General features: G+C 37.6%; 1 protein-coding gene across 3 annotated transcripts in view; it reads right to left on the bottom strand.

Moving 5' to 3' along the window:
• Positions 1-16931, bottom strand: part of CHIC2 (cysteine rich hydrophobic domain 2) — a 56572-nt gene extending 39641 nt beyond the window's left edge. Inside the window, exons 1-3 of one of the 3 annotated variants that reach the window (XM_001145791.7) lie at positions 16166-16931; positions 1263-1317; positions 967-1122 (exon numbers count right to left, since the gene is read on the bottom strand). In XM_001145791.7, coding sequence (XP_001145791.1) covers positions 967-1122; positions 1263-1317; positions 16166-16284 — 330 coding nt within the window. In that variant the 5' untranslated portion in view covers positions 16285-16931. The remainder of the gene's footprint in view (positions 1-966; positions 1123-1262; positions 1318-16165) is intronic. The other 2 variants (XM_054683793.2, XM_054683792.2) reach the window with 2 other exon arrangements.
• Positions 16932-18667: the final 1736 nt, after the last annotated feature.

The raw sequence follows: 18667 nt of genomic DNA, 5'->3' as shown, positions 1-18667 counted from the left end.
TTGTTTATTTGTTTGTTGAGACAGAGTTTCACTATTGTTGCCCAGGCTGGAGTGCAATGGCACGATCTCAGCTCACTGCAACCTTCGCCCTCCAGGTTCAAGCGATTCTCCTGCCTCAGCCTCCTGACTAACTGGGATTACAGGCACCCGCCACCACGCCTGGCTAATTTTTTGCATTTTTAGTAGAGACAGGGTTTTATCATGTACGCCAGACTGGTCTTGAACTTCTGACCTCAAGTGATCCGCCCGCCTTGGCCTCCCAAAGTGTTAAAATTGCAGGCATGAGCCACTGTGCCTGGCCAGAATTTTTTATTATAAACAGTCAAAATAATGAGTCTTTGAAATTATTTTTTCTGATTACAGAATCACTTTGTGCTCACTACAGGAAACTTGTAAAATATAAAAAGCAGAAAAGAATGTCCCATAATCTTACCAACAAGAAACAACCATTGTAACCATTTTATTTCTTGTATGGGTACTATCTTACAGTCAGTAAGAATACTATTAATTAATACTTATTAACCACTTCCTTTGAGATATTCAGCTAAGAGTTTTCCAAACATTTTCATTTTACCTTTATATTCAAGTAGTAGGTGAACATTTTACAGTTGTGTCAAGTAGGGTTTAAAGAGGTTAGGAAACGTGCCTAAGGTCACAGAGAAAAGTGGTAGAGCTGAAGCCAGCATCCTTGATCACTATACCACACCACCATCAATGTACAGATACAGACAATGCCATACACTACTCCTTGCTCCTAAAATTATAAATATAATTTTTAGATGGCTATTTAATAACAGCACTTGGATATATAGTAACTTTACTGACTCACTCCTCTCCTGGATCAGATTATTTTCATATTTTATTCAGGATAGCGTGATTCATTCAATACAAAAAATAAAAACTAGATAAATGCAAGACTTGCTTGTCCACTTCTAAATTTAAATTAAAATATATAATTCAACTTACTCTTTTACTGAGGCAAATAACTGGCCACATACTGCAACCTAATGTGCAGCAGCAACAAAGGCAGCCACAAAGTAGCCAACGTACATTAACAGGAAGGTTCTTCTTAAGACAACTGTTAACTCTGTTGATGCTGGCTTTAAATTCTTCAGGAGCTACCTAAAGAAAAATTTTAAGAAATAATAACAATGCAATATTAATGTCAAAAAACATGACTGATGAGCATACTTTTTTCTAATTTTCTCAGAAAAAAACTTTCATTTTGAGGCATACAAATAGTACATAAATGAGACACTCACTTTTCCAGTTAATGAAGAAGGGAATTCAGATTCAAATTTGTTGCTCAGTCCAAATCTATTTTAAAAAATAAGAAGAATATGTTATTACATGTTATTGTTGCCAAAAATGTAGACCATTTAATTTAAAGGTCAAGTCAATAGAAAGCATTTTCACATATGGAGGAAGTTTGAGACATAAAATGGAAGTTTGAGATAAAATAACTATAACAAGCAATTTATGAAATGTAACAATTATTTTAGCAGTTAAATGGAAACTTTTGCATAATGATAAGGGGCTGAATGTTAATTAACCAGCAGTATGTAAACAAAAATATAAATGGTTCATTTAATTTGAGCTACCAACTTTATATCTTAAAAAGTAACTACAAAGCATACTATTTTAATGGGTGGGATAGTGATTTTTTGCAGCTTTTAATGTTATTGGTGGAAACAAACAATAGCTGTGAATTTTAGCAGGTGTCCTACACAAGCAATAAGATGAGAAGGAAAAATGCAGGAAAAAGAGTGAGGAGGGGAAGAATAAGGAAAAAGGGAGAGAAAAAATAAAAAAGTAGGAATGGACAAAGTGCTACCAAGAACCGTCTTAGGTTCCATTCAACACCTATTTGTCAGTGCATTAGATGGTATGAAAGAAAATGTAGACGTGTACTATACCTATATCTATTCCTATTACCTAAAAGACCTTTTCTTGAATCATGGTTAAAATATTCCATGGCTTTAGAATTGATAAAAGATTTAAACTCTTTTCAAAGAACGGTAAATATAACAAGAAGATAAAAGACATAATAAAAACAACCTATCTTGCTTTTATCTATTAGAAGTCTACCAGTACTTGGAGAACAGAGAATTCATTCAAATCACAACTACTGAGCACATTCCATGCAACACTTCAGTACAGGCTTTTACGGCTTCTACAGCTTCCTTTGTTTCCTTAAGAAATCACACACGAGACCAATTTTACTTTTATATAATTTGAGATAATTTTGAAAGTTCATGTAATACACTGTAAAGTTTTGAAGGGGGGACTCCAACTTTACACCTAAATCTAAATGGAATCTTGAAACAGGCTTGTTTTACTCATATCCCACATACATCCATTTCACTATCTCTACATTCCTCCAGTCTATAGTCATAACTCTGCAAACCACTCCAATCTGTTATCCTGCTTTCTCATGATCATCAAATTCAAGTTTATCTTTCCTGATAGATCTTGAAACCCTCAATCTGTTGATCTGCAGCTATCAGGATACCTCCTTATATCTTATCTTAAAAAACAAAACAAACCTTAAATACATACAGTCATGTGCCATATAACAACGTTTCAGTCAGGACATACTAGAAGGTGGTCCCACAAGATTTTAATACTGTATTTTTACTGTACCTTTTCTATGTTTAGATACACAAAAACTTACCACTGTGTTATAACTGCCTACAATACACAGTACAGTAACATACTGTACAGGTTTGTAGCCTAAGGGCTATGGGCTATACCATATAGCCTAGATGTGTAGTAGGCTACACCATTTTAAGTTTGTATACACACACTCTGTGATGTCTGCACAATGATGAAATTGCCTACTGACCCATTTACCAGAATAGTCCCCATAGTTAAGCACCACATACTTGTATATATCTTCACTTTAACCAAAAACCCTGTTGAAATGCCACTCTTTCCTTAGAAATCCTCAACTACAGTTCACTCCTGACCTTATCTATTCTAAAGAACTTTACCTCCTGCACCTCCATCTAATTCAGCAACCTACTCACTGTGATATATTCTGCATATTGTCATCACTTGGGACTGTATCACCTCTGAAATTCTGAACTGTAAAATTCTTCTCTTACCACTGTCATCAATCATTTCATTTCTCCCATCCTTACTAAATTTGTTTTTTGGCCTCTGGTTGTAATATATTGCTTCCCACCCCTCCATAGCTCCCTATGACTCCATTTCCTTCCTTATTTGCCAGAACTACATAGTCAATCATTTTGAACATACTCCAACAAACACCTTTAATCATCTCTACAGTGTCCCTTGCCAACCCAGGTTCAATTAAATTGTTTACTTTCTTCACACTGCCTGGAGCTACTGGAGAAAAATCACATTTATAAATGTATCACCAATAATAAATATATATATAACATACATATCTTATTTCTAATCTCATGAGTATTATTGTAACAATCTTTATTCATCCCCAGTAAGTTCTCTTTTCCATGCTCCGTAGTTGTTGTGCCTGTCTTTAGGTACTCCACTTTATCCTCACAACCAACATTTTTTTGCAAATAACCACAGTTGTCAACTCTGAGAGAAAAAAATGTCATGGAATATAAACTGCTTTACCTTCCCTCCCTTTTATTTTTGGATTTACTTATATATCTTCAGTATTTTTACCATCTCTCAATGGAGGAAAGCTTCCAAAAACTAACCATTTACTTCTGAGTGCATCTCCTCCAGTCTCCTCTGCAATTCACTGTATTTCTACCTCGCTTCAGGCTCCTTAAACATAGCCTACAAACCTGAATTAGTCTATCCACCTGAGGATGTGAATCCTCATTTCTTCTTCTCTCTCAATGTCTGATGGCATCTATTTCTTTCCTTCCTCAACTAATGTTTTGAAAGACTCCTTTACATTAACTATCTTTACGTTACCTCCCATTCATTATTCAAACTACCACAATCCAGGCTTTCCTACACACTTCTTTACTAATAAGACTGTTCTCATCAGAGTAGTTGAAAACAACTCTTTTCAGCAAGTCTTCTTTCATATAGCATGCTTTCTCCTGGCAAACAGCTTGAATGTCAGAATTTCTTATTTGGCACAGGCCACAGCAAATATCTCCTTTGCTATGTTTTTCATCCCTGCCAAAACCTTCTTTTTTTTTAATCCAAATCTAGACCAACCAAAACAATAGTAGCAGGTAGAATTTTAGCAAGACCATCTTATTTTATTAAATGGATAGGAAAAGTCACACTTCTTGTTTGATAATATAACTGTAAAATATCACCTCTAATGATTTATTTTTGACATAAACCACTTAATTTTGACAATACCTTAGTTCTGGCTTCTTTTTTAAGTTCAGCAGGAGGCAGAGATTGTTAGAATGAAAATGGCATATATGTTTTGTTTTCAATTGACAGCATTATAAATGTACCTACAAGTTTACATAAAACTTTTTATATATGGTAAAAATAATTTCCTTTATTCTAAGATAAAGTACAACTGGCTCAGCACAGTATTAGAAAGGCCAAGTTTCATCCCATAAAATAATAATTTGATGTACTTGAAAGAAGAGCAATGATTCCTGCATTGAGTAGGAAGCTGAACCCCCTTCAGACTCTAATAACCAAACATTCTACTAATCCAAAAAGCCAGAAGTAACACTTGGATAATTTTTAAAAATATGATTTAAAGTAGGTGGCATCTTAATTCAGTTATCTACAAGACTAATTAAATTTTAAAAAATATTTTATGTTGGCAAGAAGGTCAAGATGGAAAAATATCACACACTGTCAATGGAACTATAAATTGTTACAACCATTTCAGATTAATTTGGCATTGAAAATATTTATACCTTTGTCATACTTGTTTTCTCTTTAGAAATGTAATATTACCTAAAAAATAACTTGAAATGTGGATTAAATTTATGCATAAACAAGTTCATTGAATCTTTATTCACAAATATATATATGTATCTATTTACAACATTTTAGGAATGGTTAAGAAAATTATCTCAATATAACAGAATATTAAACAACCATTAAAAATGAAATTTGCAAACTAAAAACACGGAAATACCATTGAACATAAACTTATTTACCTTCCCTCCCTTTCATTTTTAGATTTATTTATGTATCTTCAGTATTTTTACCATCTTTCTCAATGGAGGAAAATGTTGAAGAAGAAAATTCAATATACCATGATATTAACTGAAAAGAACAAAAATCTTGCAAGTTGATAGAATTTTCAGGAGTGCCATCTGGTAGTATGTAAAACAGGTCTTAAAAAATATTCCTACCCTGGCTGGGTGTGGTGGCTCACACCTGTGATCCCAGCACTTTGGGAGGCCAAGGCAGGTGGATCACCTGAGGTCAAGAGTTCGAGACCAACCTGGCCAACATGGTGAAACCCCATCACTACTAAAAATGCAAAAATAGCTGGATGTGGTGGTGGGTACCTGTAATCTCAGCTACTCAGGAGGCTGAGGTAGGAGAATTGCTGGAACCCGGAGGCGGAGGTTGCAGTGAGCCAAGATTGCGTCACTGCACTCCAGCCTGGGCTGACAACAGTGAGACTCAGTCTCAAAAAAAAAAAAAAAAAAAAAAAATTCCTACCCTTTGACCCAGTAATTCTACTTCCAGAAATGTATCAAGAGAAAATAGCTGCAGTGGCACAGATATGTTAATGAATAATCAAGTATTCTGCAGTGTTATTTTAGGGAGGGGGTATTAAAGACATTTCGTGTCATTTGTTTTTTTTTAAATAAGAGCTATTTTTCAGAAATGTATAGTTCCTGCTAACTAAATAATTGACGAGTATTTTATTTTTTTTTTTGAGACAGAGTCTCGCTTTGTTGTTCAGGCTGGAGTGCAGTGGCGTGGTCTCATCTCACTGTAACCTCTGCCTCCCGGGTTCAAGCGATTCTCGTGCCTCAGCTTCCCAAGTACCTGGGATTACAGGCGCTCGCCACCATGCTGGGCTAATTTTTGTATTTTTAGTAGAGACGGGGTTTCACCATGTTGGCCAGGCTGGTCACAAACACCTGACAAGTGATCCGCCCACCTTGGCCTCCCAAAGTATTGGGATTACAGGCGTGAGCCACTACACTCGGCAGACAAATATTTTATAATGTACAATACCACCCTAATTTTGTTTTCTTATTTGAATATTTTATTTGGTATTAACTAGGTATTTTAAGATAAGTAAACAAGGAAATTTAGGTTCACTAATCAATAGTTTTCTTGAATGCATTTCAATGTTTTCCATAGTTCAAGTCCATCTAATCCTCTGTCCTTCTTACTTCAGTTTTAACTTCTTCTATGTTCCTTGTATCTCCTCATATTAACAATGTCTCTTGGCATTCACTACTGAGCTATCATTTTAAATTAAGACATGTTTTGAACTCATAACGAATTTTGCTTTTTAAATGCAGAAATGCAAGAATCCACTGCTTCAACTTGTTTTGCCCTTAATCAAAAATATATGTTCAATGTTTCTTTTCTTCTGAGTTACAGTGATACTTTTAACAGTGAAATTTTTAAAACAGAAATATCTTATAATTAAATTAATTATAATACAACAATCTGAAAAGATGCTACACAGCTCAAAACCATGTATACTAGAGAGAGTAGTCTGTTACTCCGCATGCCTAACTAGGAACTCCCTATACTTTGGCTAATTAGATCACAAGTGGGCATCTGCTTTAAGAACAGCTAATCCCTGGGCTGGGTAGCAGCACATGGAATGGCAAGGCCAAACAGTCCTGCCTAACTTAGATAACATTAACTAACTCAATCAGCTCTCTCTTGAGGTATCTGAACATAAGACAAATAGATGGTAACATGCAGAGCTGAGAGAGGGCTTAAATTGAAGTCAAGATGTAGTAAAGCCATCGATAATTAGAAATCAAAATAAACTGAAGCCAATAGTAAGCAGAAACTGAGATCACCAGACAAGTAATGATGGGCCAGATCAGGGAGGGTCTGGTAGAACATTAAAAGGACTCTGAAGGAGATGGGGAACCTTTGAGGGGCCTGATACAGAGAAAAGACTTGAACTGACTTATGTTTTAAAAGGATCACTATAGCAGATGTACCAAAATGGTTGTATAAGAGGAGAGGCAAAGGTGGAAAGGTGGAGACAGGGGGAAGAAAAATATATATATATATTTTTTGTAATTTAGATGCATTCTTGCTATGTTGCCCAGTGTAGTCTCAAACTCCTGGGCTCAAGTGATCTTTCTGCCTCAGCCTCCCGTGTAGCTGGGATTATAGGTACATGCCACCATACCTGACTTAAGAAATACATTAAGCGTAAGGCAGAAGGGAGACTGGCAATTCACTCCAGTCGTGTAGGTGGCAAAATAGGGCCAAATTTTGAAGACAGAGCCAAGATGTCAAGACAGAATGGATGCAGTGAAAGAGAAAGAGGAAAATCAAGAATACATCAAAAAGTTTTTGATCTAAACAAACAGGGTCCTCGATCTGCCATCAACTGAGAATGGAAGGCTGCCGTTGAAGCTGATTTGGGGTGTAGATTATGAATTCCATTTTGGATATTCTGGATTCTGAGACATTCAACCTGTACAAATCTATAGATACAGAGAATTTTTATGTTCCTACAGATATGACAAGACCTATGAGCATATAAACTAGAAATTTCAAACTGAACACATTGGTTATGCAGATGGCACATGAAGAGAGTGCTTATTTCCTAATGTTGAACTTTGAGCTCAATGAACTCAAATTTTTAGCTAGTTTTGGAGATAAAGTCATAACTATGGAAAAAAATTAACAGACTTTGATGCATATAAATCATGCTTTAAGTTTATCTGGTTGATTCAACATACGTCTGAATATCAATGTAGCTCAAGGAGGATGGGATCTAATTGAAAGTATACTCTATTTATACAAAAGATACAGAGACCCTGGAGTTGGAGACGTATATTTGGGTTTCAGAATAATTCTAAAAATCTTAACTCTGTAACCACATTCTGAACAATATTTGAGTTCATCTGGTTTTATGAAAGTTTAATCTCATTCAGGAAACTAGTGAAATCAAAGACTTAATTCTCCAAAGCATGTGTTAAATTTACTCTATCATAAACCTCACCATTATACATAGTCTTATAATAATCTAGCATTAGCATTTTATCAATTTTTAATTATTAAGGTTATAATTTCCATTATTAACAGATTAAATATGTTGTTAAGCAGTGAAAGTTATATAAGTGTATACTGATGAAAATGCACAGTATAACTAACTTCTGGCGATATAGGGATGCAGCTGGTCTAACTTAACAACTTTTAAATTTTCTGTACTACAGAAAAAAGATTTTTGTATATCTGATTTATACATATTTTAGAATATTCTTCATACTTCTATAAATCTTAAGAGCAAAATAATGATGCTAAATTATGTTCATTTAAGCAAAATATATGGTTGAATTGATTTACAATATAGACTAACAAAAATACTCATTTCAAGTAACATTTATAATTGAGCAGTTTAGAAAAGACCAAGAAAGGAGACTGGGTACATAGGAACTCCACCACTGAACTAACCAAGGCCCACATTATGACTACAATGCAAGATCAAAGAGAATAAAACAAGAAGTTCTTGCAGGAAGCTCACTATATATAGTACATTCACTTTTTTTATCAATCAAAATAACAAAGTTAGGTTACCTTCAAGTCCAACCAACTCTATCCTAAGTAGATAGTGGGAGAGAAAAAAAGCTTAAGAACAAAAAAATTATTCTTCAGGGACACTGTGAGAACATTTCAGCTCCTACGGATGCAACTGAGTTTTAAATGTAAGATATAAAAAACACAATTTTTTTCCTCAAATCTAATGAATCATGTACTGAGGGCTGTCACATACTACACACCTTACAGCTAAAGGATATCACGTTTACGAGGGTTCCCACTTCAAAATCTATGATCTTGTGGGAAAGACTCTCTACTTCTGGGATGTGCTATTCTCTTGGCATACTAGCTGCCCCAGCAGCAGAACAGAAAGTGCAGGTATGCCATCAAAATCACTCCCAGTGAACAGTAAGGGTAGCCAGTTATTTAACCTCAGCCTACACAAAGCTAAAATTAAAAAATAAACAGACCAAAACAAACATAACAACTGAGGAATTAGACAGCAAAAGTGGCCACTGCTATGTATTTCCATACCTCATAGGAAAAGCTGTGAAATTTGATGGTTTACACACAGAACTGTAATAACTCCTTTAATCTAGAGATCAACACCCTAGCTGGGGCCACTATCATGTCTTATGGAAGCTGCTTCTATAACCTTCTAAATTTCATTCTAATTCCTTTACAATCCTTTCTGGCCCCTACTGAACCCTCCAATCTCATTTCAAGACATTATCCCCTTTGTTCACTATATTCTAGCCATAATATAGAGGTATCCTTTCAGTTCCTCAGGCAAGTCAAGCTTGTTTTGGCTTGGAGTCTTGGCACCTGCTGTTCTCCAGATCCAGGGGCTCCTGACAGGACTCTCATCCTTCCTAAATGTTAGCTTCCTCAGAGAGGTTCTTCCTAATCACATTATTTTCAATCACAGGACCTCATCCATTTCCTTCACTGCAACTTTATCAGATAAAATTTGTCTATTAGCTGTAAACTCCATGAGGGCAGAAACTATGTGTGTTTCATTTTGGGTTTCATTATATACCCAGAGCTTTGTGCAATACCTGGCAGAAAAATGGGCATTTAACAAATACTCATTAAATTACTTATTAGGAAACCTCAACAAGACAGCTGATAATCAAAGATTAAGCAAAAAATACTCTGAGAAAACAAAATAAATATTGTAAAACCCAAGCATCTACATTCAACAATCAGGATGAACTTCTCTTACTTTATACGCAGTTCTAATAAGGCTGGTTGGTTGTTTTGCTTCCAAGAACAGCTGACCAATTACAAAGACAGAAGAAAGCAAACCAAAAAGAACAGCCCACATATGAAATTTAAATGAAAGTGCCATTTAGAGAAGGTTCTCAAACTCCAACATACCTCAGGGCCACTAAGGCATCACTGTGTATCAATCTGATAGCCGTTTTTGATTAAATGATTCCTCTAGTCAATTAGATAATTCTGAGCTATGCTCAGAATCTTGTTTTAAAGCAGAAAAGCATACTTCACATTTTAGACTGACTTCCCACAAAATGGTAAAGAATAACCAAAAAATGTGCATGCAGGGTTAAACATCAAAATATGTCATAAGTAATAATTTATTGAATGCCTATTAATTAGATAAATTCTGACTCTCACATGTAACCTCTAAGGTGGATATTATCTCTTTCGCAGATGAAAAAACTGAAGTTCGGAAAGGTTAATCTGCTTATGGTTACTCTCAGGAAGTGACTGAGAATTGAAACCAATTTGCCTCATATCAAAGACCACACTTTTTCCACAGTACCATCTATTACTTTCCAAATATGTCTGATAGAATCACGTAACACTCCTACCAAAAATAAAAATCCCTAGACTCTTCCCTTCCAGACCCAATATTCTGATTGGGTCAAAAGTCACATACACACATACACACACACACACACACACACACACACAATCTTACACAGAAGATACTTGAAGGATACTTAAGAGCATCTGTTGCTACATGTTATATTTAAAGCTTAATTTTATTAATAAAATCTAAATAGCTTTATAGCAGATTAGAAACCTAAGCCAGACACAGCTATTAGAGATTTGAAAGATTTCTTTCTGAGAATACAGCTGGCCTAATATCCTGGGCCTTTAACCTGTTGACAGTATAAACTCCAGCTGGAATTCTGCTTTAGAGTAATATTATTTATTTAAATTATTTAGAATAGTATTTGATTAGTATCATAATAATTACATATAATTTACTTTTCACCATTTAATCCCTCTTTTCCACTTAGCTAGTCATATAAAATTTTAAGTACTAATCAATTTCATATCCCTTGGTAGGCAAAAATCCAACACTGAACTCTTTGGACCAAATGTCATATAAATTCTCAAATTCAAATACAGCAAAAACTTTGAAACCTCAGTTAATTATCATATTTCTCATTTCTTCAAGAAAATCTATGCATTAAGAAGTTTTAGTAGTTCGTCCAAATAAAATGCATAGAATTTTCTCTTCACATTACCAAAGATATGTATTATATCAAATTACCAAATTATAATCAAATTAATTTCCTCTCAAACTATATGGAATAAGAAAAATCTCTGGGAAGCCACGCATGGTGGTTTATACATACAATTCCAGCATTTGTGGGGGCTGAGGCAGGAGGAACACTTGAAGCCAGGAGTTCAAAACCAGCCTGGCAATACAGTGAAGCCCCATCTCTACAAAAACCAAAAAATAATTTTTTAAAAAAATTAGCTAGGCATAGCAGCGTGTACCTGTAGTTCTAGCTACTTCAGAGACTGAGAAAGGAGGAACACTACAGCCAGGAGGTCAAGGCCACAGTAGGCTGTGATCAGGCCCCTGCCCACCAGCTTAGGTGACAGGGAAAGATTCTGTCTCTAAAAAAAGAAAACAAAAATCTCTGGAGAAAAAAAAAAAAAGAGTTATAAAAAAAAATCTACCTTAATTTGATAATTTCCTCACAATTACCAGATTTCATTTTTTAAAACAGAGGAGCTATTTATCTTTTCAGTGTGATAAGTATTCTATTATAGAACATTGTTTGCCTTTGTTCGGAGGTGCAGAGAAGAAAACAGTGATTCATTTGGCAATTCTGACAAAATCCAAAGATGTATACAATTACTTCATTCATTTAGAAAATATTATAGGAACTATAATATTCTGGACACTATATTAAATAGTAAAGAAAGATCAATAAACACAACCTCTGCCCTCAAGAACTTATAGCCTGTGGAGATACATCAATGAAGCCTTCAAAAATTTCAAAACAGAGAGCTTAATCTTTAGAAATAAATAGAATGTGTCTTAAATATTATGCTGGGTGGGAGAAAGAAGTAGAAATTATAAAGTTTAACAAAATTGTTTTATTGACATGATTCTGTAATTTGGCAACTCACATTCAGGTCTCTTACTGCTAACCACAGCATCTAGTAGCAGTCCTGAAATACTGACACATTTCAAGACAATTTTTTACTAACTCTACCATTTGAAAGATCAATAAACACTAAGGTGTTCTTGTGATGTCTCTTATTCAAAAATCATATTCCATCCCAGTGTAGTTCCCAAACATTTTCAAGTCACATTTCTAAATCTTTAATCTTCCATAACATATCTGGAATGAAAACAAGCAAAAAGTGGTTTCCGACAGCCATTGATAAAAACTGGTGTTGAAGGATAAGGAATTATTTGTGGAGATGGTAAGATTACACCTCAGAAGAGAGTACATGAAGACACGGTAAAATTATAAGAGAATAACATTAGAAACAAACCTCAGCAAAATAACTTGGCTCTATGACAGGGCTTGAGTTAGAAGTCAAAGATTATACATACTCTAGGAAAGCCCCAAGTTTGATTCTGATACAAGAAGGGTAGAAAGTGGAGATGGGAGCAAATAATGTCTGTTATAATGACAGATTACCTAGGAAATATTGGCCTAAAACTACTTTTAAATTCTAACTTTTAGACTGACACATCCTTTAGAGTTATCACTGTGAAAAACAAAACTCTTCAATAAATGATCAACATATTTTGCAAATATATTTTGAAGCATAAGGAACTCCATAATTTTAAAATATTAACCAATCTGGTCAAGACTACCTAATAGTCTTTTTACAGTATTACTGTTTATTTTGGAAACTATTTTTCCTCATCGTCAATTATATGAGAAGTCACCATGAAAGCAAAAAGGAAATCTACTTTTAATTGAATGGTGACTGTAAGCCTTTTAGGTTACATGTACCTAAATACTATGCAATAACAGGAATTTATCATTTATTTTCCTTCCTTCCAATACCACTTTCCTCAAAATATGCTTCTGCACAAGATTTCCCCATATTGCTACCTAGAAATCTAACAATGAAGGGAAATATTATACTTAAACAGAAGAATGTCAGAAAAGAATACTGATCATGAGAGAAGTATAAAAAGTAAGTCTGATTTGGGGGTCAAGATGAAAACATTTGTATTAAAAAAAAGGAAAATATTTGTATTAAAAGCCACTTTAAAGCAGACTTTAGGCAAATTAAACATGTTGCATCCTATGTCACAAAAATCTGATTATGCCTAGAGACTAACCTAGAGAATGGAAGGTAACTTTCTTTCTCACATCACCACAATGACATGCCAATCACATCACGTGAGAATACAAGTTTCTAAAGTAAACAGTAATATTGTAATATATTAAAGTAGAAAAAAAAAGCAGAAATAGTCAATTGTAAAGGGCTACTCAAAAGTTACATCTGTGAAAAACATATGGATTGATCTATATCCTTCTAGACTGATCTAGACTACAGATGATTCAGTTTACATGGTCAATTACTTTCAAATTGGTAAGGCAAGACTGCTCTGATCAGCACCTAATTAAAAAAAAAGGTGGGGGAGGGGGTGTTAAATTTAGCCAGTCTTACTACAACTGTTCTAATAGCTCTTCCCATTTATATTTAAAGCAAGAAAAATTGAATGTGCTCAACAGTTATAGTAATACATATGCACCAATTCTAAAAACCTTTATAGATGTTAACTGGGCTACCCACTGGCATGGTGTGCTAGTGTGCCTGGGAATTATGCATGACAGAGCCATGTTAAAAAAAAAGTTTTCTATTATTACCTACGTTGCCACAAAACAGGTTAAGTTTTCAATGCAGAAAGATCCTTATTGTCATCAAAATACTTCAAACACAGTAATTTAAGCACATACACATTGCTTAGAAATGGAAAAATAAGACTAAGGTGAATCATTGTTATGTTTGATAATGGCAGTTCTAATTTTTTAGTACTTTGTTTTACACCTGTTTCTCAAAGTGGAAAACTATATCTGAGGAGGAGAATAATAAAAACTAGTATCTATTGAACATAGTACCACACAGTGCAATAAATTCTTTTCATGTACTATCTCATTTAATCCTTAATAATCTTAAAAGGTATCGACTATAACTATCCCCATCTCAACTAAAGGTCATGAATAAACAATTTATCCAGGAAGTAGCTGAGATAGATTTTAACCCAGAGCCTAGAACCAAGATAAATGGGAGAAGAAGGAAGTTGCTGAGGAAAATCAGAGATTTAACTCACAATGTAGAAAGGCATACTGTTTATTGATGATAGATAGTCCCTCCCTATAACCTGGAATAGTTTTCAATCTTGGCTACACATTAGAATCACCTGTGAGATTTTATTTATTTATTTATTTATTTATTTTATTTATTATTTTAACTATCCACTCCTAGGACCCTCACTTAGTATTTGGCCTTCAACTGGCCTGGGGTGGAGCAAAGACAATGGTCTTTTTTTAAAGACACCCAGGATTCTAATGGACAGCTAAGTTTGAAAACCACTAATAATTATTTTCTACCCTATTAACCTCTCCATGTAGCCAACTACAATCAAGTTTACTGATTACCTAGGTTCTGAGCACTTTGCCCACTATTGCATTTTCCACTTGCCCGACAAAGTGCTTAGCTTTTCTTCTCCTTAACAGAGGAAACATTATAACTACAGCGGCGCCTTTTTAAATGACAAAATTCTCCAGCTTTTCTTTGACATGAGGAATGTAGAAGGAGGGAGAGATGGCATGACAAAGTTTGGAAATCACTTCTTTAAGCATCCACATACTCCTTAGGCTTAAAACAGTGCAAAAAGGCCCTAAAAGTCAAAATAAAATCAAATGGCAGGTTATGAATTCTGTGATATATGTTAAAAGTTTAATATCCATGATATTTGGTTATACTTCTTAAGCTGGTGACAACACTTAGAAAGTATTATTGTGGTGAATTAAATTCCACTGTCTTGTCATGGTGTTGTGATGGCAATTATGCAGTGTTTTTACCCTGTTAAGTCACCTGAATATAAACTAACAGGTACTAAAGAAATTAAAGCATTACATAAGCATACTCAAACAACAATATGGCTGGTCATACGAGAAATGCAATTATTTTGCTGACAAACTTATATGAGAAGTCTTACTGTTTCCCTAAGTTATTCACAGCACATCCCACTCACTCTTCACCAAAACATAATGAAGACTATTCCAGACATTCTCAGACTTGCTGGCTCTTTTGTTTTACTGAAAAGGTGAAGAAGTACAGAGATACCTGACAAGTATGGAAGTCTGATCTATTATTTGAACAAGAGATCTAATATGAGAGAGTATCAATGTAATACATCAAGCGGTACAAAACTGTGGACTTCATAGTGAAACATTACAAAACTTCCTGCTTCCGGACAGCTCATTATTTGGTTCAAGGCTTCACATTCCTTTATTTGTCATGGTCTTTCCGAAAGCTTTCATTCCTTATTGATATCAGACTTTTAATGTTACTAGTGGGACTTTCCAAATTAACAAGCCCCAAGTTCGTGCCCCAAGGAGGAGCTTCAGGACTACAATTTTCCCTCAGTAACCTGAGCAGAGTGTATGTCCCTCACGTAGTTGTTGTTGTTGTTGGTGTTGTAAACATATTTCTTTCTGTATATCTTAAATTTGTGTTCAACTATATATTTTTATCACGTACAATTACAAGAACTTGCATTAGTTCTGCGGAAATTAGTGGAAAAACTGGGAGACCTGTGGGTATGTGTGAAATAGACACGAAACGGAGCTTCGCTGCCAATTGTCACTGGGGTCTCACACGGCCCAGATCTGGCCTCTGAGCCATGTCACTGGGTGCAAAGGCACAGACAACCACAGGGTAACTGGGCGAGAAAACAAGGAGGCTCCCTGTCAATACACGTACTTCCACCCTGAAGAGGAAGGGTGGCCCGCAGGGCAGACCCTAATGAAAACCCGTGCCTACTGGGATCGTCACATCGCCCGGGCCTGTAGGGCCTGCTAAAGGGGTGTGTGGAGGAGGAAGGACAGCGTCCGTCCCCACTTCGGAGACCCAAACAAATGAAAATAAGCCAAGTTCTCACTTCCTGGTCGCCTACTCTTTCGGAAGGCCCCCGACACCAGACGGACACAGGGGAAACGGGGCTCCCGTGGAGTAACGGGGCCCACCCAGCCCGCACCTCCCGCCCTCGCCCTCCTCCGGGCCTTACACGGTGACGTGACCGGAGCCGCGGACGACCACCGGGTCCGGCGAGTACTTGAGCAGCTGCTCCTCCAGGGCCCGCTCTTCGTCCTCCTCTTCCTCATAGATTTCGTCGAAATCCGCCATCCTGAGCCTCCGAGCTCCCCTGCCCAAAGGGCTTGACTCCCGGGGTTGGCGCTGGGGTACCGGCGGGCGAGGCGGCGGAGGCTGAGGGGAGTCGCCGCTGCCGCCGGCTCCGAGGCCGCGGAGTTCGCTGTCGGCTGTCTCGGCTCCGGCTACAGAGGAGATGGGGTCTGGACCGTCGCCGCCACCGCCGCCGCCATTACCATCAGCAATAACAACAACACAATGTCAACATCCGCCCAGAGGCCGACACCTCCACAAGCACAGCCGCCGCTGCCGCCGCCGCAGCAGCAGCAACTCAGGCAACCACAGCAACAGCCCGAGCCACCCGCAGCGGGAGCAGCCGGCTACGGCATCGCGAGACTTCCCGCGGGCGGGCGGGCGCGTGCGTGGGCGCTTGGGCGAGCGGACTGGCTGGCGGGCGGGCGGGCGCGCGCACGTGCGGCCTCGCGCGCTCCCAGGCCGCCGTCTTTCCTCTGCTTCTACCCGCAGACGGCGACCGGGGCGCGCGCTCCCGCAGGCGGGTCCCCCTCCGCCGGCTTCTGGGTGGCGGACCCTGGGGGCGGCGGCTCCGCTGACTGGAGGCCGCGACCCGCGACTCCGACAACGCAGCTTGGAATGTCCAGTGGGACATGCAGTTCCCCAAAGTCATCTCTAACCAAAACAAACAACTGAAAAGAAAAGCCCTGGCTGGAATAGACACATTTTTGTGCGTGTCATTGCCAGTTTATCTAATAATCGCATCTCGCTTTTCCTCAGGTTTTGAGTCTATGATGAGAACCAGAGTCTCTTTTTTCCCAATTTGAGGAGTCCAGCAGAGACACTGCAAACGTTTGTGCTCACCACAGGATTTTCCAAGACATCTCCAAATTCAAACATCTTGTCCCTTGATCCCCTTAAGTATAATCCAATATATGAGGCCAGCGATGCTGGTATTTTTTTTTTTTTCTTACAAGAAATCTCACCGTAGTCATGCTATGAAAAAAAACTGATAAATTACCTGGATTCCATATTAGAAGATGGCAGTTTCTTGCCCCAACTCCCTCACCAAACATAACCTGGTTTTTGTTGTTGTTTCCTTAAAATCTTAGGGAATTCCTTTCCTTTTCTTACCAGTTCCCACCACAAAAAAGACCTGAAAGAAAGGGCGGAGGAGAGAAAGAAAAGGAGGCAGGAAGGAAGAAAGGATAGAAGGAAGGACGAGAAGAATGAAAGAAGAATGGGAGAGAAAGGAAGAAGGGGAGGAAGGAAGGAAAAGGTTTAATGGAGTCTACTTAGCTGCCTAGTAACAGTTGAAGGGTCACTTTGGGTACTTGGTTTCATTAAGCATATAAACAGTACAGGGGAAGGAGTGGGCTTCTGAGAAGAGAGTCCTGGACAGTGAGGATACACCATGGGAGAAGAAAGGATAGTTCTACCGAGCCCAGCGCTGGTCAGGCTCTTCAAGTGCAGTGTTCATGTCACAGTAGTCGGCTTTAGATGGGTCACTGTTGACGTGGAGAAAGTGCAAAGGAGGTCAATGAGGACAGTGAGAGATGCCAACCTCCTTTTGGAAACAACTGAAGGAAATGAGTGTGGTTAGCCAAGAAAAAATGAAGGAAAAATACAGTAGTTGTATCAGACTTATTGTATCCCTCCCTGGAGAGTATTTTTTCATTCAACAAATATCTACTGAACTCTAGCTATGTGGCAGGCACTGTGGACGTGTGTGAATGAGGCACAGGCCCTGCCTTCTGGTAGCTTATCTATTGTTAAGGCAAGCAATTGTCATCTCTGCAAGGGGCTCATGGAGGAGGACACAGGAAGTGTCAGTGGGGCACACAGGAGGCAGCTTGGTCTGGTGTTTAACAATGTGTGTTCTGGAACCTGACTACCTGGCCTTGAATCTCAGCTCTGCCACTTACTGTGTGACCCTAGACAAGCCACTTAACCTCCCTGTTCAGTACCTGCCCCATTGGGATGCTCAGCAGATTCAAGGGCTTAAGATCGGTGAAGTGCCTAGAAGAGGGCCCAGCACACAATAAATACGGGGTAATAGGTGATGCTTAAGGCTCCCTAGCTTATCAACCCTATGAGGGTTACCACAGCATTATGTAATATTTTACTGCTTATAAAGCACATGCATAATATATCATTTAATATTCCCCCAAGAACCTGTGAGGTAAGCAAAGAGGGTGTATTTATTTTCAGATATGCTATGTTTCAGAGATGCTATGATATGCTATATTTCAGAGATGCTATGTGGCTTTCTCAAGGCCACGTGACAATTTAAGATTTAATGGTCTAATTGAGTGTACTGGTGGTCCAAGCTTTCCTGAATGTCTTTTTTTTTTTTTTTTAAAGACAGAGTCTCACTCTCTCACCTAGGCTGGTGTGCAGTGGCACC

The sequence above is a fragment of the Pan troglodytes genome, chromosome 3 (assembly GCF_028858775.2).
Source record: "Pan troglodytes isolate AG18354 chromosome 3, NHGRI_mPanTro3-v2.0_pri, whole genome shotgun sequence".
NCBI lineage: Eukaryota > Metazoa > Chordata > Mammalia > Primates > Hominidae > Pan > Pan troglodytes.
Note: the sequence above shows the minus strand (reverse complement) of the source record. Positions and strands in the feature narration are given on the sequence as shown.